Source organism: Aquarana catesbeiana, linkage group LG03, assembly GCF_042186555.1.
Source record: "Aquarana catesbeiana isolate 2022-GZ linkage group LG03, ASM4218655v1, whole genome shotgun sequence".
NCBI classification, from domain to species: Eukaryota; Metazoa; Chordata; class Amphibia; order Anura; family Ranidae; genus Aquarana; species Aquarana catesbeiana.
The window spans coordinates 106233348-106258853 of NC_133326.1; the positions used below are offsets into that span (position 1 = coordinate 106233348).

The 25506-nt window shown below is 41.5% G+C and overlaps 1 protein-coding gene across 2 annotated transcripts in view; it reads left to right on the forward strand.

Moving 5' to 3' along the window:
• The window catches only part of LOC141131528 (dual oxidase maturation factor 1-like), a 68043-nt gene that overhangs the window by 18684 nt on the left and 23853 nt on the right, over positions 1-25506 (forward strand). The window contains exons 2-5 of one of the 2 annotated variants that reach the window (XM_073618899.1): positions 11031-11265; positions 14670-14835; positions 18406-18463; positions 24368-24502. In XM_073618899.1, the coding sequence (XP_073475000.1) occupies positions 14695-14835; positions 18406-18463; positions 24368-24502 (334 nt within the window). In that variant the 5' untranslated portion in view covers positions 11031-11265; positions 14670-14694. The remainder of the gene's footprint in view (positions 1-11030; positions 11266-14669; positions 14836-18405; positions 18464-24367; positions 24503-25506) is intronic. The other variant, XM_073618898.1, reaches the window with a different exon arrangement.

Below are 25506 nucleotides of genomic sequence, written 5' to 3' on the forward strand. Positions count from 1 at the left end.
TAAGGAGCCAACACCTGCCAGTGTCCTAACAACCAGTGACTCATCCCTGCTGTCAGCACCAGGGATGAATCATTGGTTGTTAAAGCAGAACTACACGTCAACTGAGCACCAAAAACCAAAAACACTATTTAACCACTTCCCGCCCGCCCTATAGCGGATTGACGTTCCGGGAAGTGGTTCTGTTATCCTGACTGGACGTCACATGACGTCCAGCAGGATAACATGCCGCAGCGCGCCCCCGGGGGCACGCATCGCGGCGATCGGTGGAGCGGTGTGTCAGTCTGACACACCGCTACACTGATCTTGGTAAAAAGCCTCCGGCGGAGGCTCTTTACCACGTGATCAGCCGTGTCCAATCACGGCTGATCGCGCTGTCAATAGGAAGAGCCGTTGATCGGCTCTTCCTCACTCGCGTCTGACAGACGCAAGTAGAGGAGAGCCGATCGGCGGCTCTCCTGGCAGGGGGGGTCTGCGCTGATTGTTTATCAGCGCAGCCCCCCCTCAGATCACCACACTGAACTACCAGGGATGCCACTAGGACCACCAGGGAAGGGGCAACGTGGATGGCCAGGTATGTACCCCATGGCCATCCACATGTGCCAATCAGTGCCCACAAATGGGCACTGATTGGCACTATTATGTCCATGATCTGCCCAGCAATGCCCAGATCTGCCCAGCAATGCTTTTTTCAGTGCCACCTGTCATTGCCCATCTGTGCCAACTGTCATTGCCCATCGGTGCCACCTGTCAGTGCCCATCTGTGCCCATCTGTGCCCATCAGTGCCCACCTATCAGTGCCCATCAGTGCCACACATCAGTGCCACACATAAGTACCCATCAGTGCCACCCATATATACCAATCAATGCCACCTACAAGTGCCCATCAGTGCCGCCTATGTGTGCCCATCGGTGCCACCTATGAGTGCCCATCAGTGCCGCATACCAGTGCCACCTATCAGTGCCCATCAGTGCCACCTATCAGTGCCCATCAGTGCCGCCTATCAGTGCCCATCATCAGTGCCCGTTAGTGCCACCTCATCAGTGCCACCTCATTGGTGCCACCTCATCGGTGCCCATCAGTGTTGCCGTATCAGTGCCCATCAGCGCAGCCATATCAGTGCCCATTATTGAAGGAGAAAGCGTACTTATTTACAAAAAAATTTAACAGAAACAAAGAAAAACTTGTTTTTTTTCGAAATTTTCGGTCTTTTTTTATTTGTTGCGCAAAAAATAAAAACCGCAGAGGTGATCAAATACCACCAAAAGAAAGCTCTATTTGTGGGAACAAAATGATAAAAAATTTGTTTGGGTACAGTGTAGCATGACCGCGCAATTGTCATTCAAATTGCAACAGCGCTGAAAGGTGAAAATTGGGCTGGGCGGGAAGGTGTCTAAGTGCCTGGTATTGAAGTGGTTAAATATTTTTTTATATTCAAAACAAACTCACCCATCATCCATGTCTCCATGCTTTATTTTGCTGAGAATCCAGTTTGAAAAACACCCCCTAGCATTTCTGGCCATGGCCATCCTGAGTAAGGGCTGATGATTCATGTAGCATTTACTTCCAAGAGTCCATCTGCCCTTAGCTCAGGTATGCAGACAGGAGGGTGTGTTTAGCTAAGAAAACACCTCCCCCCTGAAGACTCCTGGGATGTACAACATCATTTGCCTAGGCCTGGAAACCAGGAAGTAACTGAAGAAATTGAAAAAAAGAAGTTTAAAACAAGTAAATATAATATAATTACCTATTTACTAATGCTAACAGCATAAGTATTAAAAATAGTCAATGTTGATGGAGAGAGTGAAGTTCCACTTTAAGGAGCTGGCACCTGTCGGTCGTCTTATCAATGATCATTCCTGCTGTCAGTGGGGGATTGCCTGCTGACTGCAAAATGCAAACAAAAGAGCGAACATAATTTTTTTTTAAATGGCATGCGCACGAGCAGGGCTCAGCGCTTGATGCCTGCAGTGGAAGGGAACTTAAACAGAGACCAATTGTAGCAACAAAGTATATTAACATGTAGGTATTGACGAAGTGTAACAAAGACTGCATACACAGCTGCACAGAGCCGAAGTACTTACAATGAACCATACAGAGGATTTCCGTGCACATGGTTGACACCCGACAGCATCCGACATTGGATGGCAGCTGGAAGGCAGAAAAGCAATGGGGAACCTGAGTAAGAATGTGCTGTTGCCAGAGACACAGAGAAAGTCCCTATTCTGACCCTCCTCCACAGGTACCTCTCCCCTCCCTTGATTTTTTTTTTGTTTTATTTATTTATTTATTTATTTTGTTTTTTTCATTTTTTTTTGTTTTTTTTTTTTTGGTTGAACTGGATGGACTTGTGTCTTTTTTCAACCTGACTAACTATGTAACTACGCTCCTGTCCCTGACCATGGGGTGTTCTGTCCCTAACCCGACTACTTTCCAAAAGCGCACCACCCAAAGGGAGACAGTGCTATTTATTGGCCACAGAGGTCAGCCAAGGTAGCAATCGGACAGCTGCTCCCCTGATGACACTTGACACCATGGAGGCTTTAGAGGAACATGGCACGGCGGCTACTGAACAGCGCCACCTTTGCTGTGAGGCCTAACCACACTTTCCCACACGTGGGTCCCCACCCGATCCATACCACGCCCTTCAGGTCTGGTATAGATTTTAGGGGAAAGGGGATACTACACCAAAAAAAGGTGTCACTGGGTGACCCCCGCCTGATATTATAGGGTGGGGTCTCCAAGGGCCATCATGAGGCATCACAGCAGGAATGAGCTCCTAACAACCAGCACAAATCAAACACAAAATGAAGAGGGGGGAAGGAAAAAGGGTGCCTGGAGGCCATGGACTAGAAGAGGGGTGTCTGAAGGTCCTGGAATAGGATAGTGGGTGTCTGAAGGCCCTGGACTAAGACAGGGGAAGTGTGGAGGCCCTGGACTAGGGAAGAGGGTGCCTAAAGGCCCTGGATTAGATGAAGGTGCCTGGAGGTAGACATGTGCAAAAGCGAAATATTGTTTTGTTTCACATAGATTTGTTATGTTACTAACTTCTTTTAGTTGATTTGTTTCAGAATCCATTTAGTTTTGTTTAGTTTTGTTTATTAATTTTATATTAAAATTCCAAATTTTCGGAACGATTCAAATTCGTAACGTAGCGGGTTTCCCCACTGACAGCTGAGTGTAAAGAAAAAAATGCCGGCAATGACAAATGCAGAAAAAAAAAACAGCCCCCCCCAATCCATACAAGGCCCTTCAAGGCTGGATTTTAGGGGAACCCCACGCGAAAAATAAAAATAAAAAAACAGGGTGTTCTCAGACAATGGGCATGGATTGGCAGCATTGGTGGTCATTGATAGGTGGCACTGTTGGGCACTGGTAGGTGGCACTGGCAGGTGGCACTGAAGGACACTGGCAGGTGGCACTGGTGTCCCTCTGACAGAAGCCAGTGATCTGCCTTTTATTCCCCTCCCGCTATCAGCATGAGGGAAAAAAAACCTGATTGCTGATCTTCTGTTTACATCACGTGACCAGCTGTCATTGGCTGACAGCTGAGCATGTGGTAAGAGGCCGATATAGCCCCTTACTCCGATCTGTGACCAGCCGAGTCTCATAGACTCGGTGATCACAGAGCACGTCGCGCGCCCTGCAGGAAAGCCCTCCAGGCATTTATGGACGTCCTCTCGGCAAATTAAGGCCCACGCTGTAGCCGTCTTTCAGCTATAGCGCGGGTGGACGGAGGTTAAAAGATGTAGGGTGGCAGGTGGTCAACAGGACAACCCATGAATCACATTTTTGCCAATATACCGGGGACTACACAGTGGCCAACTTAAAGTGATACTAAACATACAATGTTTAATTGCCATTATCCCTTCTATTTATGTATAAAGATCATGCAACTGCATTTAAAGGGGTTGTAAACCCTCGTGTTTTTTCACCTTAATGCATCCTACGCATTAAGGTGAAAAAACACCTGGCAGTGACCGTCCCCAGCCCCCAGTTTTACTTACCTGAGCCCCGGGAAGGGAAAAATGACATAGCACAAGCACTACGGGCTGGGGTAGCGATACTTTTTAAGCATGCTTTAAAGGAACAGGATCCTATTTTTTTTTTTTTTTTTAGGGTTACAACCACTTTAAGATTTCAATGTCAATGGTATTTTTGATAAGACTGCAGGGAACATAGGACATAGGACAGCAATGCATTTCTGGCAGGATAAACAGGTATTTTTGTGCTTGAGTAGATTTAACTCTTTTAATTATATATTTAACAGACACAAACAAAGAAGTTCATTGTTAGGATTTACATACACTTTAAAATTAATAATAATTAAATGATAAAGCGATTTTAGTTTTAAAAACAAAGCAAGCATTGGAAAATCTCATATTTCTATAGTCACATGTTAAAATTAATGTCAGGTTTATTTAACATAATTTGACATCATTTTTAATTAGGGTTTTGATTCTTACAACACTTTGAGGAGAAGTGGCTCTTTCCAGGAAATCATTAAGCAAATTAAAAAGCTTGCTGCAGTTGGATGCTGGTAAATCATAGCATGATGTTAAGTGGGAGCAAGGTGAAATATGAACCTGGCAGGCTTTAGCTTCCATTACATTGGGAAATGGGAATCAGCACATGATCGGTTCAGGCTGTGCACACCCCTACTTTTATACCTTTTCTTATTCATAGTTATCCTGCGATTTGAAAGCGCTGATGTGTGAATGACAAATCACAGGATTCGCATTTGAGATGCCATTCATTTGAATGACACCTCTAATCGCAGTACGGGTCTGTTGCGCGACAAATTGCACTGCAGTTGTGGCAACCCGCATCGCGGGAAGCATGTCGCCCATGCTTCCCGCGGTGGGGGTTGCCGCAATTGCAGCGCGATTTATCGTGCAACGGACCCGTACTGCGATTAGAGGTGTCATTCAAATGAATGGCATCTCAAATGCGAGTCCCGCGATTTGTCAATCACACATCGGCGCTTTCAAATCACGGGCAGATTTGCAGCAAATCTGCCCGCGATTCAAATCGCTGAACAGTGAATGCAGCCTTAGTACAAGTTCTTGTACTTCTTTTGGTCGTCAAGGTCCCGCGATTCTGTTTGCCCGATTTTACTGCGATTTGTCATGGCGCAAATCGTGGCAAAAAATCGTGCTACGATTAGGGTGCCATAGGAAGTGACGGGGATCGCACAGGCGTCCTGCGATTTGCCGCTATTTCGAATCGCGGGCAGGATTGTGGCGATTCCACCTATGATTCGCATGGCTCAGATGTGAACGGAGCCTTATATAAACTACATAAATACAATGTTTTCTTATAGTTTATCATAAATTAAATATGTGGTGAATGTACATAGTTTCATTCTTGCATACAAAACCTATGCTCATAGTATCACATTATTAGATAGGCAAGCCTGTCAGAACAAATTTTCATCCTGGCTGATGGGGATTTGAGAACTTGCATAATAACTGGCTCATTTCATATACAAAAAGATTTGCGCAACAACGAATGAAATGAAAACTAATTAATTAACTGATTTTCCAAAAAGAGAGAGGATGATTGAGTAATGTCATTAGATCCGAATCTCTAGCATATATGATTGGGATAAAATGTTTCAACATTGGAAAGATGACATATTGAGCATCATTAGGATTTTTAACATTGCCTGTATTATTAAGTTGAATTTTCCTTAAAGGAGAAGTCCAGCCTGAGCTTGTTTGGCTGGACTTCTCCTAAGGGTCACAGGAGTATAATTCGTTTGCACTCCTGTGACCTGTTTTCAGCAGGAAGGGCCGTCTGAAGTCCGCTCTTCACTGACGTCACTGGAATCAGTCCAGGCACCGCGTCATCCCGACAATGGAAGTCTGGATCTGCCAGGTGCCTGGACTGATGTCTGCCTCAGCCTCTCAGAGAGCCACTGAGAGGGTCGCTCCCCACCCATTCACAGCTCAGCGCTCCAATGAGCGTGGCGGAGCAGAGCAGGAGAGATGCTTACTGACAGGCAGCAGCTCTCCGCTCGGGGAGGTGAGAGAACCGAGCCATCTGCGGTGTTCGGTGGCTCAGTTCTCAGTGAAGAGGTGGCGGGGGACAGATGCAGCATCCACCTAGGTAAGTATGAATGTAAAAAAAAACAAAACAAAACATACTTCTATTTTAAATTAGATTATATTTTTCTCTTCATTTATTGTAAGACAATTAATGCACTTTGGTTCATGTCACTTTGTTATCCTATGTAGCATCTGCAAACATTAGAATTGTTAGAACGATTGCAATTTATTAAAATAGATGTGCAAGTAATGCTTCCCCTAACGTCTCTTTCAGTCAATGTCATCAGTTTGGGATGTTCAAAGCACATTTTTCTTATGTAACCCAGCTGTTCCCCAAAATCTGTAGGAGAAACAATTTTTCACATGTTACATTCTTAGGCTGGGTACACATGGACCAAAAAAAATTACCAAAAATGGTCTGTACGGCAGGGATGGGCCTACTTTTGTGTACATCTCCCTGTCTGACAAAAGCAGGTCTCACAGCTGCCTTCTGTCAAGCAAGGATACTGGAAAACCAGCAACCGATCAGCTGATCAGTGTGTTCTGGCATCTGGGAGGTCCCTGTCAGAATACAATAGCTCAGCGAGGAAGATTGCCGCACTAACATTGTTTTTTGTTAGTACAGTGATCAGTTTGTTTTTTATTTGTTTAGCCCTCAAGAAATAACTTACAGTGTGTACCCAGCCTCAGTGTACTGACCTACATTTTCACATTTGAGATAAAAAAAAAAAATAGGGTCCTTTACATCAATTTTAAAAATGTAAGACAAAACACTTAATATGTATGTATTCATTTGCAATAATACAGTTAAACTGTATGTGTTTGTAATCAATAAGACACCTCAGGCAGTGGAAACTGATATTCCTGAGTATTTTTAAAATAGTCAATGGATTTATAGAAGTCGTATATGCTAATAATAGTAACTGTGAAAAATCCTGTGAGAAAAAAAGCAGCGACACAAACATGCGTTATAGTCATGTGCAAAAAATGTATAAACCAAAATAGTCGCGCTAATCAAGAATAGTGAAACAGACATAAAACACTATGAATCGCTGACGTGTAACAATATCTATATAAAAAATATATTTTGTCATATGTGCCCTGAAAGATGTCACATATGACGAAATATGTCGGGCGGAGCTACATGCTGACATCATCACGCCCCACGTGACCCCAGAAGTGCGGGTGTTTAGAATTTTATTGCCAGCAAGTGTTTTTCATGATGTTTGTACATCCAAATAGAGATTTTATACAATAAACCAGTGTTTTAAAAAAAATAATGCACTATTGGAGCCTTTGTTCCTCTATATGCTCCGTGCCAACTTGGGAGATTGCGCTTTCGAGGAAGGGAGACGGACAGTGGCCACACATTGAGGACGCCCTTAGTCTGCCTGTGCACCCTAGAACCAAGACTCATCTCCCTGCAGAGGGCTATACAGTATATGCAGGCGTGTGTGACCTCGCTACAACAGGAGGTCCACTCCTTCTGGTAAGAGTCTCCATTCCTTCAGGTGATTGCCACACGGAGAGCTCCATCTCTTTCCCTTGGTGGTGGTGAAAGCTCTGAGAGTCCTTTTCATCCTTCTGGATTTCTACCGTTATAGAAGTTGTTTCATTTGCTATCTTTCAGAGACTTTATTTCATGAATTACTTTTCTCTTTATAAGTAATTATATGTATTATATAGATATCTTTACACTTCAGAGATTCATAGTGTTTTAAGATTTTAGTTTTATGTCTGTTTCACTATTCTTGATTAGTGCGACTCTTTTGGTTTATTAATTCAATGGAGTTACTGTTTCACAAACTGACTTATAGCCTGTTCTTTCACTACAGAGGGACCCCTGTGATGTAGAGAAGTGTTGAAGGTCACTGCATGTCAGTATCAATGTCAGTGCTGCAGCGCTTGTTATAATACAGTAGAAAAGGCTGTCAATGAATATACCATTCTCTATATATTTGAGACTTTAACTACTTCAGCCCCGGAAGATTTGGCTGCTCAATGACCAGGCCATTTTTTGCGATACATCACTGCGTCGCTTTATCTGACAATTGCGCGGTCGTGCGACGCTGTACCCAAACAAAATTGACATCCTTTTTTCCCACAAATAGAGCTTTCTTTTGGTGGCATTTGATTGCCTCTGCGGTTTTTATTTTTTGCGCTTTAAACAAAAGAAGAGCGAGAATTTCGAAAAAAAAAACACATCTTTTACTTTTTGCTATAATAAATATCCCAAATTTTTTGTCAAAAAAAAAAATTCCTCAGTTTAGGCTAATATGTATTCTTCTACATATTTTTGGTAAAAAAAAAAAAAATTGCAATATGCGTATATTGATTGGTTTGTGCAAAAGTTATAGCGTCTACAAAATAGGGGATAGATTTATGGCATTTTTATTATTTTTTTTTTTTTTTAACTAGCAATGGTGGTGATCTGCGATTTTTATCAGGACTGCAATATTGCGGCGGACATATCGGACACTTTTGACACATTTTTGGGACCATTGACAATTATACAGCGAACAGTGCTATAAAAATGCACTGATTACTGTATAAATGTCACTGGCAGGGAAGGGGTTAACACTAGGGGGCGATCAAGGGGTTAACTGTGTTCCCTCTCTGTGTGCTAATTGTAGGGGGGTGGGACTATCTAGGAGGAGAGAGAAATTGGTGTACATACATAGTATAAACATACGATCTGTCTCTAATCCCCTGAAAGAACCGGTGCCGCACACCCTTAATGACCAAAAGGCAAAGCGACGTAAGGTAACGTTGTTTCGCCCAGCCGTGCCATTCTGCCACAGTAAAACAGTGGCGGCTGGTCGGCAAGCGGTTAACAAAGGTTGCTGCCCTGCCCCTTTGCAATGAAGTCCTTTAACTTCATACCACAGTATTGTGACCTGTGCTCAAACAATCCTATTTATGTTAGTTGATCAGTACATGAAAATGTAAATGTCCATAGTGAAATTACAGGCAAATAAAAACTACTCCCTGAGTATAATTAGTCTGTATAATGAGGAAGTGTTCATTCTTATAATGATTTAGAGCATTTAGCAGACACTGGAATTTCCAGAAGCTAAGTGGAAGAGTGGGTTTAATAATAGAGTTGGCAGTGCCTCCACTCAGGACAGGGCCTCTGTGAACAGAGGGGGTTCCTTTCCTAGGAAATTAACCAGCAACCAAATCAAAGCAATTATAAACAAAAGACTTACTGCAACCAGCATACAACATTAACCATAAGTATATAGATGCACACCAGTACTCTCAGTGCACCACGGCTTCATACTGGATACACAAACCACTTCCAATTGGCAGGGTGCCAGTCCAGTTCACAGCTGGAGAACATCTAATGGGTGAAAAGAGGTGACCACACTCCAGGGAGTGAAAGATCCAAAATGCTTTTTTATAAATCCATAAAATCCAAATGCAAAGATAAGCACAGATCAACAGGTAAGGAATAGCATTGATTATTCTTAAGCGCATTCGTGTGTGAAGCGCGTCAGTGCTATTCCCTACTTGTTGATCTGTGCTTGTCTGTACATTTAAATTTGAAGGATTTATAATAAAGCATTTTGGATCTTTAACTCCCTGGAGTGCGGTCACCTCTCTTCACCCAGGGAGAATTTTAATTTTAAAATATAGTATTTTGTTTCTTTGCACCATGAATTTTTATTCACAATATGATTCACATGTCATGAGGCCGGGTTCACATATGTGCGGCCGCGTGTTCGTGCCTGGGGTCCAGTGCGTGTCTGTTCACATGTTTAGGTGTGATTTAGGTCCAAATTTTTGCCTGAATTCGCACCTGAATCGGACTCAAAGACGCACAGGACCATTTTTGAATGCGGACCGCAGCTGCCCCGGACCTGTGTGAACCGGCTCCATTGAGAGCCAGTCACACTCGCCTGTCATGCAAATTGGATGCGGGGAAATCCGCATCCAATTTGCAAATGTGTGAACCCAGCCTCAGGCTGAAACATTACACTCTACAAAGTAAAGGGAAGTTTGCATGGATTACAATATGCTACAAAACAATTTCAGCTTATTACGACCTGCAGTGTGAGTGGTATTGCAATCACTTAGTAAACAGATGCTCTATCACCTACACAACACCCTTATGAAGTCTGATGCGGTGAGTGTGCCTCTTATTAATCACTGACACATACAGGTGTGGTCTGATGGGAAGTAGGATGGATTAAATTCAAGGACATAGAAAATGAAAGGAAGATGACTCAGTTAGAAAATACAGTATATTGTTAATTAAATCAAGTCATTTGATAATAAGTACTTTACAAATACATACAATTTCTTTATCACTTTTCACTATCAGCACCATATAGTGTCAGAACAATAAATGCTTTTTTAATGAAATAGAAGTCAAGAAGATCTATAAGAAACAAACAGTTATTAAGAAATGTAATCCAACTAAGCCCAGATCAGATGTTCTAATCAGAATGTCCATAAAGGTTTTAAAACATGCCAGATGCTTTAAAAGGAAAACTGTAATGTAAAATTGGTAAATTTTATTTTTATTTGTTTTACATTTTTAAACTGCTGATCCTTTTTATATTGTGGAAGCAGCAGTTAAGAAACTATGAAACAAGTCAAGAAGTTTATAGCAGTTAATACTTTGTCAATATGTGTAGCATAAGTATTAACTACTAGAAACTTTTTGCTAAATGCTATGCTTTAACTTGTGATCCTATTTGTGTAGGCTTCTCAACTGTTTTGTTATATGATCTATAAGGGTCACACTAACAATCTCTTAGAGAGCAATAAGAAACCCTCCCCATCTACCGATGGTGCCAATCCATTAAGGTATCGTTCTTTCCCTGCTCCCTCGTTGATTCAGAGCAAGATCCTTCAGTATGCCCGCGAAGGTTCTCATATGTTAAGGTCATGGTATCTCTAGTAGTAGTCGCATCCATGTTAACTTATTCCATAGTGTTGAAGATGTTGCGTAACTTATCAAGCCACTTCTTCAGTTCCTAGAGCATCAAGAGGACACCCCAGCATTTATATTCACACCTTAGGACGCCGGAACATAAGCACCACAAAATGTGCAAATGTTGATTTTCCAAGCGCAAAATGAGGTGTGAAAGTTATGGTACCATTGTTTGGTATGCTACAGAGTTTCTTCAATATTACAGAACAGGTCGAGTTGAATGTAAACTGAAATGAAAATTACTATGCAGTGTTTTGGCTAGTGAACAGGAACAGGTAAGCATTCTCTTAAGCAAGACAATTGCTGGTGATTTGTTAGCACTTAGATTGCTAATATGACATTGCCCTACTGGTTAAGTGATGGCCTTCTCAGCTGAACTGAGATACCTTCTAAATCATGCAAAAATGTAAAACATGTAGCTTCATTTGTGAGCTGGCAAACATCTCTGCTACTTTGATCTCAAATCTGAAGTAGTTGCTACAGTTTTCATGCCAAATTCTTGGCTTGGTTATGAGTATCAGCTGTAACAGGAGGCTGTTCTCAGTTTTTTTTTAATATTTGTCTTTTTCAATAAAAAGATGTTTTGCATCATTAACCACTTGCCCACTGGGTTCCTAAACCCCCTTCCTAACTAGGCCAATTTTCAGCTTTCAGTGTTCTCACATTTTGAATGACAATAACTCAGTCATGCAACACTGTACCCATGTGACATTTTTGTCCTGTTTTTCACACAAATAGAGCTTTCTTTTGGTGGTATTTTATCACCACTGGGTTTTTTATTTTTTGCGCTATAAATGAAAAAAGATCCAAAATTTTGTAAAAAAATACATTTTTCTTCATTTCTGTTATAAAGTTTTGCAAATTAGTAATTTTTCTTCATAAAATGTGTCCAAAACTTATACTGCTACATATCTTTGGTAAAAATAACCCAAATAAGTGCATATTTGGTCTTTGTGAAAGTTATAGAGTCTACAAGCTATGGTGCCAATCATTGAAAATTGACCACACCTGATCTCACCTGATGTACTGACGGCCCATCTCATTTTTTGAGACCCTATCAAGCCAGGACAGTACAAATACCCCCCAAATGACACCTTTTTAGAAAGTAGACAGTCCAAGGTATTTAGTAAGAGGCATTGTGAGTTTTTTAAAGTTGTAATTTTTTCCCACAATTCTTTGCAACATGAAGATTTTTTTTCCTCACACACAGCATATGCATACCACAAATTACACCCTAAAATACATTCTACTACTCCTGAGTATGGCAATACCACATGTGTAAGACTTTTACACAGCCTGGCCACATACAGAGGCCCAACATGCAGGGAGCACCATCAGGCGTTCTAGAGACATAAATTACACACAATTTCTAGACTACCTCTTACACTTTTGAAGGCCCTGGAGCACCAGGACAATGAAAACATAAAAAAATGACCCCATTATGTAAAGCAAACACCAACATATATTCTATGAGAATGAAGGGCAAAAAGGGGGGGGATTTTGGGACTTTGAGTGAAATTACAGCCTGGTAAGGTTGTGTATTTCCATCCATATCAATGTGACTATAAAGAAGCAAGCGAGCAAGGAGCTAGTGAGCAACAAGGGGGGGGGACTTTAGACGAAGCACATGGTTGTAAATCAATAATTGGTGTGTTAATAAAACGTTTAATGAATCACATACAGTGGTAAACGTACAAATTACTATTATCACTTGACAGGCAGTTAGAATAGGTAGTAACACTGTTATACATACAGTAGTTAACATACAGATTAATAAAATCACATTGCAATGCTAATAGAATAAGTAATAACACTGGTGATACAAAGACCTGCTTAATTAAGGTTTTATCTTACTTTACTAGCGGAATCATGACACATTATACCCTCAACCAATTCTGGTCAACTCCCACTGGCTTTATTTTTATTTCATTTTTATCATCTATGTTAGAATACTCCAACCGTCTTTGTTAGCTGGTGTTCAGTCTGTTTGTGGGGCCGTCTGGTCATTGCATTGTCTGGGAGTTGTGATGCACACGGCTGGTCCCCCTGATTTGCAACTATGTGCTTCATCTACAGTGCCAAAACCCTCACCCCCCCTTGTTGCTCACTAGCTCCTTGCTCTTTATAGTCGTATATGCTATGAGGCATAATGAGTCTTTTTGAACATGTCATTTTTTCCAACACATTTTTGGAAAACGTGTAAAAAAAATAATTTTTTTTTTTATAGCAATACCACATTTCTGAGTTTTACACAGTCTGGCCACATACAGAGGCCCAACATGCAGGGTGCACCATCAGGTGTTCTAAGGACTTACATTTCAAATCTAATTTGACTAGCTATTACACTTTTGTGAGGCACTGACGGGCACTGTAGTGGCATGGATGTGGCATGGATGAGCACTAATGAGAACTGATGTGGCATGGATGAGCACTGATGTGGCATGGATGAGCACTGATGTGGCATGAATGAGAACTGACGTGGTATGTATGTGCACAAATGAGCACTGATGTGGGACAGATGAGCACTGATGTGGCATGGGTGATCACTGATGTGGCACAGATGATCACTGATGTGGCATGGATGTGACACGGATGATCACTGATGTGGTACAGCTGGGCACTGATGCGGCATGGATGTGGCACGGATGTGTCATGGATGAGCACTGATGTGGGACAGATGATCACTGATGTGGCATTGATGTGGCACGAATGAGGCATCGATGTGACACGGATGATCACTGATGTGACACGAATAATCACTGATGTGGCACGGATGATCACTGATGTGGCATGGATGAGCCATGGATGGGGATGGGTGAGGATGGATGAGCCAGGGATGGAGCAAGGATAAGCATAAATGTGGATAGATGAGCCAGGGATGGAGCATGAATGTGGATGGATGAGCCAGGGATGGAGCATGAATATGGGTGGATGAGCCAGGGATGGAGCATGAATATGGATGGATGAGCAAGGGATGGAGCATGGATAAGCATGAATGTGAATGGATGAGCCAGGGATGGAGCAAGGATGAGCATGAATGTGGATGGATGAGCCACGGAATGCATGGATGAGCCAGGGATGGGCACAGTTCAGTGCTGTGGGCACTTCAGATCCAGCCCACAATGTTACTGCACAGTCTCTTTCCTCTCCTCACACGCTGTACCGATCAGCGTGAGGAGCGGGAAGGAGCCAAACCAGACATGCTTCGGTTTGTTTACAAGTGATCACTCCGTCATTGGACAGAGTGATCACATGGTAAAGGGCCGCTGTCATTGTCCCTTTACCTCGATCTGTGACACACAGGGTCTGGAAGCACCGATGGTCATGGACATTCCTGGGTGCGCTCCCCAGATGGCGCGTGGGCGCGATTCTGGGAGGACGTTATAGTATGCCCTCCCAGAGTTATCCGACCGTGCTGTAGCCGTCTTTCAGCTATGGCCCAGTCTGTAAGTGGTTAAAATATATGGCATTAGTGACAGCCTTGAAAAAATATTTTTTAGATTAGCCTGGCTCATTCCCACCTGCTATTTAATTATGTATTTTGCTAAATAGTGTACCAGTACCATTAGATATGTATCTCAAGCTGATTCAGATTGGAACCATCTGCTCTATGAATTTCAGAAGAACCATGAACACATTTTTATTACATTAACCTTTATTTGTTGTTCCAATTTTTCAGGTTTCATGCGCTGCAGAAAGTCATCATGCATGAATCTGTTTTCCCATTTTACCTCCGACCCAGGACACCTTTTCTTTTTGACACAAAAATTGTTGAAATCATCATTATATGTATGATCACTGCAGCCACTTTTATTATTATATTGCCTGGAATCAGAGGAAAATTGGTAAGAAAAATTGTGATTACTATTTTCTATCTGTGCCACCAGACAACTAGAATTTCCAGAAGTACTGTAGGTTAATAATGGCAGCTCCCATATTTATCTTGTGACAGGTTTACTTTAAAGTGATTGTAAAGTCTTTTTTTTAGATAAAAATAACAAACATGTTATACTTACCTCCTCTGTGAAATGTTTTTGCACAGAGCAGCCCGGATCCTCCTCTTCTTGGGTCCCCCTTCGGCACTCCTGTTGAGTGCCCCCATAGCAAGCAGCTTGCTATAGAGGCACCCAAGCCGAGCCACAGCTCTGTGTGCCCATTTAGACATGGAGCTGTGGCCCGGCCCCGCCCCCTTTATTTTATCATTAGCTGACTGACCTTGATTGACAGCAGCAGGAGCCAATGGCGCCATGCTACTGTCACAGTCAATGAGAAGGGGAGTCCCAGGCAGTCGAGACGCTGCTGCAACATTGCTGGATCTAGATGGGGCTCAGATAAGTATTAGGGGGGACTGAGGGGGCCTTCTGCACACAGGTTTTTTATCTTAACCACTTAAGGACCGAGCCTCTTTCTGAGATTTGTTGTTTACAAGTTAAAAACTGTTTTTTTGCTAGAAAATTACTTAGAAACCCCAAACATTATACAGTTTTTTTTCGAACACCCTAGAGAATAAAATAGCGGTCATTGCAATACTTTCTGTCACACCGTATTTGTGCAGCAGTCTTACAAGCGCACTTTTTTTTGGAAAAAATACACTTTTTTGAATTAAAAAATAAGACAACAGTAAAGTTAGCCCAATTTTTTTTGTATTGTGAAAGATAATGTTACGCCGAGTAAATTGATACCCAACATGTCATGCTTCAAAATTGCGCCTGCTCGTGGAATGGCGACAAACTTTTACCCTTAAAAATCTCCATAGGCGACGTTTAAAAAATTCTGCAGGTTGCATGTTTTAAGTTACAGAGGAGGTCTAGGGCTAGAATTATTGCTCTCACTCTACTGATCGTGGCGATACCTCACATGTGTGTTTTGAACATCATTTTCATATGCGGGCGCTACTCACGTATGCGTTCGCTTCTGCACACAAGCTCGTCGGGACGGGGCGAGTTTAAATTTTTTTTTTCTATTTTTATTTATTTTACCTTTTTACTTTTTATTTTTACACTGTTTTTTTTTTTTTAAATTGTCACTTTTATTCCTATTACAAGGAATGTAAACATCCCTTGTAATAGAAAACAGCATGACAGGACCTCTTAAATATGAGATATGGGGTCAAAAAGACCTCAGATCTCATATTTAGACTAAAATGCAATAAATAAAAAATTGTAATTTAAAAAAATTATTTTAAAAAAATGGCCCTTTAAGAGCTGTGGGCGGAAGTCACGTTTTGACGTCGCTTCCGCCCAGAAATTGTATGGAGGAGGGTGGGGGCCATCTTCTCCTCACTCGTCTCCATACCTGACAGGAGAACAGACGCGATCGCCTCCGCCGCTGCTGACGGCTCCGGTAAGCGGCGGAGGGCACCAGATCACGGCGGGAGGGGGGGCCACCTCTCCCGCCACGGATAAAAGTGATCTCACGGCAATCCACCGCAGAGACCCCTTTTATCCTGTAGCGGACCGCCCGCTGAAGACGGGATACCTGGGTTATGCCAGCTAGCTGCTGCCATAACAACAATATCCTCCTTCAAACAGCCGCCGTATAACAACGGTGGGTGGTCCATAAGTGGTTAATGCATAGAATGCATTGAGATAAAAAACCTTCGGCCTTTACAACCACTTTAGGTTTTGCTGTGCTTTCCATTATACCTGCCATTTTAGGCTAAAGGAGACTTATGCTGACCATACACTATATGAAATATCGTTCAAACCCATTTTCGAAAAACAAACATTCGGCCGTGAGAGCAAATGATAGTGCATCATGTAATGACTGATAAATTGTTCAATGGACCTAAATTAATCTGTTTTAGGTTTTTTTTTTTTTACATATACCTAGTGCAAACAGTTTGGATGGGAAATACATTAACCTTTCAATTTATCGTTAGTTCGGTAGAAAATTTCCAAACTTGTCCTTCATTTTTTCGGCTCAAAAACTTCCCAAATGATTACCGATTTGTGCCCATTAACTGACCGAAAAACAAACCAACTGTCTAAATGACCAAATTTCGGATGATTTTTCATATAGTGTATGGCCAGTATTATAGTTTGCATTATTCTTCTGTGGGATATTGGAATAGGAAATCTATACGCCTGTATAATTAGAAATATATAAGCCTGTATAATTAGTATTTATGTATTTATTTAAAGGGTTATTTCACCTTTACAAAAAAAATTGCCTATTCAGATAAGGGGTGTTTATCAATAAAAACAAACTGTGCAGCTCTGACTAAAGTTGAATAATGCCCTTGCTATAGGTGTAGGTAATTTACATACCTCTCAAAGCATGACTAGAATACTAGGAGGTTGATAAGTAAATTAGTGTCACTAGTCATTAATGTTCACCTTCACCATCACAGGAGTGAGCTTGCTTTCTGATTCAAACATCCTACTGTACATGCTTTTTCTTTCCCTGATGCAGTAGCTCTGAGCTCAGCTTGAGAGCTTGCTTTTTTGATGATGAAGGTGAGTAGTAGTGAGCTAGTAGTGAACTAACTCTTTAAGTAGCATTAACATATTATGTACTGTTGTGCAACAAATAACAAAACAATAATACCAATAAAATATAACAATAAATAACAATAATAACAATAATATAACAATAATAACAAATAAAATAACAATAAAAAGATTAACTACAGTCACATGAGACCTTTAGGACTAGTTTACATTACACACACATTACACACACAAGGCACTTTTTACCATTCATTATTATTTTTTGATTATTTTTTTTAACTTTACTTTAATTTCTATGCACCAGAGTTCAATCGCAGTGCAGAGAAGTGCACAGACTGACAGAGAGCTCTGGTGAGGAAAAATGCAGATCTCTGCCCAGCAGTGCTCCTCACCTGCCACCTTTGTTCTAGTATGATCAGAGGTGGTAAGTATGAACATATAACAATTGTTTTCTTTGTGACCTTTTAGAGACCAGCATTTTCTAGTGCAGAAAAGAAAAAAAAACAGCCATACCTACCTATGACATAACTAAAGAACCATCTACCCAGCTAGAGTATGCGAAGAATATAAATAAACTGCAGTTGGAGGAAATTGCTAAAAGGGTTGGCAGTGGCAATGCAGTATGAAAGAAAATACTATTTCTACACACACACATACAACATACCACCTTTTTATTCAAATAGGGTTAGTTCTAAATAGCTCTTAAAACGTATACCTTAATCATTAATTACCCTCATAATGTAGCCATGGTGTGTTCACATGATCTTTCCTCTTGCAAAACATGAAAATTTAAACATTAGTACTTGACTACATTTACAGCTACCAATAATTATAATATTTTAGTCTACCATTTGTCACCTATAGGGAATTTTAGACTTGTCATAAAGCATTTGCTGTAGTAAATGTATTTTCTTTTATAACATGTGTATTTATGATACAACTGCTAACACTCCTTATTTACAGAGAACCTTCTGGATTGTGAAAGTACTGACAAGTCTCTTTATTGGCACTGTGATTCTAAGTAAGTTTTTGCTTTGAATTGCTACTTATGCTAAAATGGATCTGTCCCAGTGCAAGATCTTGCATATAGGAGTTCAAGGGCAGTGCAATGACTGACCCCTAAACAGCGTGCAGTTTTCATCAAACCCTAGCTCTTTGTGTTGACTACAAGTACCCAGTCTTTAGATAGATTTGTATATCTCTGAAAAGCCCTTTGAGTGAGATGCATGGGCTATTCAAAGGGCTTGGCCTTCTTAAGCCCTATTCCTGTGGAAAAAAAAAAAATCGGAATCTGGAGAGAAGGTTAGGCCCCAAGTATAGTCTGAGCCTAGGAACCAATAAGCTCCACAAGAAAATTGGGCTTTAGTTGCAGACTAATACAGGTACTTGCAGGAACCATACAGTACCTACACTTTAGTAGTTTTGTTACCTCAGACATTGTTGCACCAGGTCAAGTTTACATTGATGTCAACTATATACGTTAAAAGGAACATGGTTAGGTATGGTTGTTACATCTCAGCACCTAATCTATTAAAGTGATACTAAAGTTTTGGTTGTTTTTCTATATACAAAAATAAACATGTTACACTTACCTCCTCTGTGTAGGGGTTTTGCACAGGGCAGCCCCGATCCTCCTCTTCTCAGGTCCATCTTCTGCTCTCCTGGTCCCTCCCACCTGTTGGTTGCTTGCTATAGCAGCTTGCCATGGGGGCACCCGAGCCGAAGTTTCTTGTGTCCATTCAGACACGCAGCCTCGGTTTGGCCACCTCTCTCTCGATTGGCTAATTGACTTTGATTGACACATACAATTTGTGTCTCAGCCAATTAGGAGGGAGAGTGACGGACAGTCGAGGCACTCGTGGACTTCACTGGATAAAGATCGGACTCAGGTAAGAATTAGGGGTGCTGGGGCGGCTGCTCAACACAGAAGGCTTTTTATCTTAATGTATAGAATGCATTAAGATACAAAACCTTCTGCCTACAACCTCTTTAAGTATGTATTAGAATCATACCAAAATGACTGTAAACCACCTTACCAGTCTGCGAGCAAACATAGTCTATATATATTTACATATTGTTTTTTTCAGGTCTGGTATGGATTTTAAGGGGAACCCTGCGCCAAAATTTTTTTAAAAATGGTGTAGGGGTCCCCCCAAAATCCATACCAGACCCTTATCTAAGCACACAACTTTATCTCCCTCTGAATGTGGATTATTCTTCCTCTTGAATAACTATATAGCAATTGATATTGCTACTCTAACACAAAACGACACCCATGCCAACCTTCCCCCCCCCTCCCTCCCCCCTTTTCCTTTTTGTGTTTCTTTTCCTATCCTTTCTCCTATCCCTACCTTTTTACTCTCTTTCCTTTTCTCCACCCATCTTCTTCTTATCTCTTCTTTTGAAAGCATTTTCTAATCACCCGCTCTATCTTGTTGCAATATTAATGTCTGGATTGAATTTCTTTTCTTTCTATTTGTTTATATAGAAGTAAGCTTTTGCTTAGTTCTTGGTTATATCTGTTTGTTCAATTCCTTTTTGCATCTACAAGGGCAATTTATTGAATACTGATATATGCTTGGAATATGTGCACTTTGAATCCCTTGTTTTCTGTTCAAAAGATTGCTTTCCATATGTTATATGTTTACTCTCTTCTTTATATTAATCTTTAATAAACAATTATTAAACAAAAAAAATCTAAGCACACAGCTCGGCAGGCCACAAGAAAAGAGGGGGGGACAAGAGAGTGACTCTCCCCCTCCTGAACCGTACCAGGCCACATGCCCTCAACATGGGGAGGGTGCTTTGTGGTAGCCCCCCAAAGCACCTTGTCCCCATGTTGATGGGGACAAGGGCCTCGTCCTTACAACCCTTGCCCGGTGGTTGTGAGGGTCTGCGGGCGGGGGGCTTATCAGAATCTGGAAGCCCCCTTTAACAAGGTCCCGGCCTCCCCCCCCATGTGAAATGGTAACGGGGTACAAATGTCAAAATGTTAAAAATGACAAGAAACAGCTTGGCCCCACAACCACCGAGCTAAGGTTGTGGGGAAGAGGCCTTTGTCCTCATCAACATGGGGACAAGGTACTTTGTCCCCCCCCTTCCTGGCCCACCAGGCTGTATGCTCAGATAAGGATCTGGTATGGATTTTTGGAGGGGCCCCCACACCTTTTTTTTTTAAATGTTGGCGCGGGGTTACCCTCAAAATCCTTACCAGATCTAAGGGTCTGGTATGGATTTGAGGGAGACCCCATGCCATTTTTTAAAAACTTTTTGGCATGGGTTCCCTTTAAAATCTGTACCAGACCCGAAAGGACCTGGTATGGATTGGGGGCCCCCATGCTGTTTTTTTTCTCAATTTTTATTGCCAGCAATTGTTTTGTTTACATTCAGCTGTCAGTGGGCAACCTCACTGACAACTGATGAGTCATCAGTCCTTAACCACTAAGCTACCGCCCACCATCATATGACGGCGGGACGAGGCAGCTCTTGTTCTGGGCGGACGTCATATAACGTGATCGCCCTCCCGAGCCACTAGAGTGCGCGCGCGCGTGCCGCTGCGTCGTTCAGGACCCGGTGCACGTGCCCGGTGGCCGAAATGTCCACCGGGCACCCACGATTGCCGGGTAACAGAGCAGGACCGTGGATCTGTGTATGTATACACAGATCCACGTCCTGTCAGAGAGGAGAGGCGACCGATGGTGTGTCCCTTGTACATAGGGACACCGATCGGTCACCTCCCCCAGTCAGTCAGTTAGAATCACCTCCCTAGGACACACATTAACCCCTCGATCACCCCCTAGTGTTAACTCCTTCCCTGCCAGTCACATTTACACAGTAATCAATGCATTTTTATAGCATGGATAGCTGTATAAATGTGAATGGTCCCAAAAATGTGTCAAAAGTGTCCAATATGTCCGCTGCAATATCGCAGTCACAATAAAAATCGCAGATCGCCACCATTACTAGTAAAAAATAAATAAATAAATAAAAATGCTATAAATCTATCCCCTATTTTGTAGACACTTTTGCGCAAACCAATCAATATACGCTTATCACTTTTTTTTTTACCAAAAATATGTAGAAGAATACATATCAGCCTAAACTGAGGAAAAAATTTGTTTAAAAAAAAAAAAATTGGATATTTATTATAGCAAAAAGTAAAAAATATTGTGTTTTTTCAAAATTGTCCCTCTTCTTTTGTTTATAGCACAATAAATAAAAACCACAGAGGTGATCAAATACCACCAAAAGAAAGCTCTATTTGTGGGGAAAAAATGATAGGAATTTCATTAGGGTGCAGTGTAACATGACCGCGCAATTGTCATTCAAAGTGCGACCGTGCTGAAAACTGAAAAATGGCTTGGGCAGGAAGGGGGTGAAATATTGAAGTGGCTAAGGACGTGGTAGCTGGCTTGCTGGCCTGCTACTTAACAACCAGCTATTTACTGGTTGTTAAGGATACTGGTGGCTGCCTGCTCCTTAACAGAAATACTACTAAACACTTTTGAAAATGCTCCTAAATGCATTTTTTTGAGCATCTAGTGTGCATGGAGCCTAAATTTGATTTAATATCCGTGTCTTAATAAGTAGTTAAAGCGGAGTTCCAGTCCCCCAAACATTTTTTTTTTTTTTTAAATTGCTCTGCATTTGTCCAAACATGTACATTAACAGTTGCAACATCATATGTGTTGCAATGTTACTTTCCTTAAAAAAAAATTGTTTTGTACCTACTGATCTCAGAAGCAGGCAGGTTCCATTTAAGCTGTGGGCATCTGAAGCCCTCCGGTTTTCAGTTCCTCCTGATTTCGCGCATGCGCAGTAATGCCGATGAACGGCTCTTTGTCTTACTGACAGGTTGCCATTGCAATGTCGGCGGAAGTTCCCGCCCCATTGCTATAGCAACCTGTCAATCAGACACATTTGCGTAATTTACTGTCTGTAAATAAAGCTAGATTTCGTCAGTAGGCGATTCACATGGACTTCTGGGATATATGATGCCGCTATCCGGGGAGCCCTTGTGAATCGCCTAGTGACGTAATCGCCTAGGCGGAGAAATGCTGGAAGTGCGGGTGAAACCCTAGATTAAAGGTATTTACATGCCAGAAAAAAAAAGAACTACCATATTTATCGGCATAAAACACGCGCCAGCATATAACACGCACCCCAAGTTTAGGAGGGAATTTTAAGGAAAAAAACTTTTAGGAGGGAAGTTTAAGGAAAAAAACGTACATTTAAATGCCCATCAATGCAGTCTTTTCAGTGTCCATCTACAGCCTTGTCCATCATTGCAGCCTTGCCCAGTGTCATTGCAGCCTTGTCATTGCAGCCTTGTGTCATTGCAGCCTTGAGTCATTGCAGCCTTGAGTCATTGCAGCCTTGTCATTGCAGCCGTGTCATTGCAGCCTTGTGTCATTGCAGCCTTGTGTCATTGCAGCCTTGTGTCATGATTGCAGTCGTGTGTCATTGCAGCCTTGTGTCATGATTGCAGCCTTGTGTCATTGCAGCCTTGTGTCATGATTGCAGCCTTGTGTCATGATTGCAGCCTTGTGTCATGATTGCAGCTTTGTGTCAATGCAGCCTTGTCATTGCAGCCTTGTGTCATGATTGCAGACTTGTGTCATGATTGCAGCCTTGCCCAGCCTCATTGCAGGCTATTTAAAATTGGCGCCGATCTCCGCTGATTGCGAGAGGAGTGGAGCGAGCGCCGCCGACATACACAAAGCCGAGTGTACTCGGCTAGGCTTGGCTCCTCTCGGCTCCTCTCGCAGTCCCACCCCTATGATGGACATAACACAGGTCCAATGGCGGGATTGGGTCGTGACTGTGAGCGGAGCCCGAGAGGAGCCGAGCCTAGCTAAGTACACTCGGCTATGTGTATATCGGCGGCGCTCACTCCACTCCGCTCACAATCAGCGGTGATCGGCGGGGAACGGCGTATAACACACACCCACGATTTCCTCCTGATTTTAAGGGGAAAAAAGTGCGTGTTATAAATACGGTATTTCCATTAGTAAAAGCATGATCAATATGTATGCAAGAGACATCAAGTATAAAAAATTAGTGGAACTCTGCTTTAAGCTGCTTGTGGATTTTGCCAAGTCATCACGTGGCTATACTGTCCACACAGACTGGGTCTAAGGGGGTATATCAATACATATATCTGCATTTGAAACAGAACTGTAAGAAGACAGATTTCCAAAGCCTTCTACACAGTCTGCTCTATCTGCTGTGAAGTTTTTCCTGTGCCTCAATAAGCAAATAATTTTTGTCTATACTCTAATGCCCCGTACACACGGTCGGATTTTCCGACGGAAAATGTGTGATAGGACCTTGTTGTCGGAAATTCCGACCGTGTGTGGGCTCCATCACACATTTTCCATCGGATTTTCTGACACACAAAGTTTGAGAGCAGGCTATAAAATTTTCCGACAACAAAATCCGTTGTCGGAATTTCCGATCGTGTGTACACAAATCCGACGCACAAAGTGCCACGCATGCTCAGAATAAATAAAGAGATGAAAGCTATTGGCTACTGCCCCGTTTATAGTCCCGACGTACGTGTTTTACGTCACCGCGTTCAGAATGATCGGATTTTCCGACAACTTTGTGTGTCTGTGTGTATGCAAGACAAGTTTGAGCCAACATCCATCGGAAAAAATCCTAGGATTTTGTTGTCGGAATGTCCGATCAATGTCCGACCGTGTGTACGGGGCATTAGTGTGCACACACTGCATTACAGACTCCTCAATAAATTGAATCATGCCGTTCTTGAAGCAACTGAGGATTAGGTTAAATTCTGCTGCATTACTCTTGAAGTGTCTGATCTCACTTATTTGAAGCAAAGCTTTGTATTCATGTTTGGTAAATAACTAAACTCATAAATGTCCTGTAAATGTCCTGTGTGTTCTTCTATCCTTCTCTACAGGTGTTAACTTTACTTGTGACTGGGAGGTTGGATCTATAACTGTCACAACTGTATACAAGTCTTTCAGTCATACCATGGTGAATGCCAGTATTGGATTATGGGTTGGATTAAGGGGTTTAAATATTACTCTGACAGGTATTTTCTTCTAACTCTTTGACAATTATTCTATCAACAACGCATAGTCCAGTAATATTGTGTATAGCAATACTTCAGCAGAAGAAAATGGAACCACTAACTGGATGAGGCTTAGTTCTCTAATAAACTGTATATCAGAAACAATTCCCCTTTTTTTTTTTTTTTAGAAAATACTGTTTTCATTTTTTACCATCTTTCTTGCATCCCAGTGCTGTTGATCTCCTCAACCATTTTTTCAGGCATTTCCTGTCTACATGCATGTGCACTAGCAGCAGCTGCATTTTACTGCTCAACGTTTACGATGGTGACAATGGTGGAACATGCCTTTGCAATGAGTGTCAGCACAGCTGTAATTAGTAGACATGTGCCATTTATTTTGTTCTGAATTAGTTTAATAAATTTCAAGAATTTGTTCGTTCGGAAATATCCAAATTAACGAAAACCTGTTTAACTAATTTTTCCGAATATTCGTAAATTCGAATATTCGGAAATCTGAAGAAATAACTAACTAATAATAACTTAACGATTACTAACTATTAAATTATAGGTATTTGAATTTCCTTTCAAATTTTGCTGTTAGTGAATGTAACAAATACAAATTTAACTAATGCCGTATCGAAACGATTAGAACATAACAAATTAATAAAAATACATAATAAACAGTTATTATTATTATTATTATCATCATCATTTATTCCGTTACATTTGTTTACAGTAGATGCGGCATTCGTTATTTTGGATAATTGGTAACTTCGGATAAATTCGTATTTGTTACGTTCACTAACAGCCAAATTTGAAAGGAAATTACAATACCTATAATTTAATAGTTATTCTTTCGAATTTTCAGATTTTCTTTCTTATTTTTGGATTTTCAAATTTAAGAATTTTTCGTAAACTCGTAAATTCATGAATTCATAAAATTTGTAAATTCGAAAAATTTTAATTTACTAATTGCAATCATAACGAATGCGCCGAAAAACAAAAAAAAAACAAATGAAACAAAA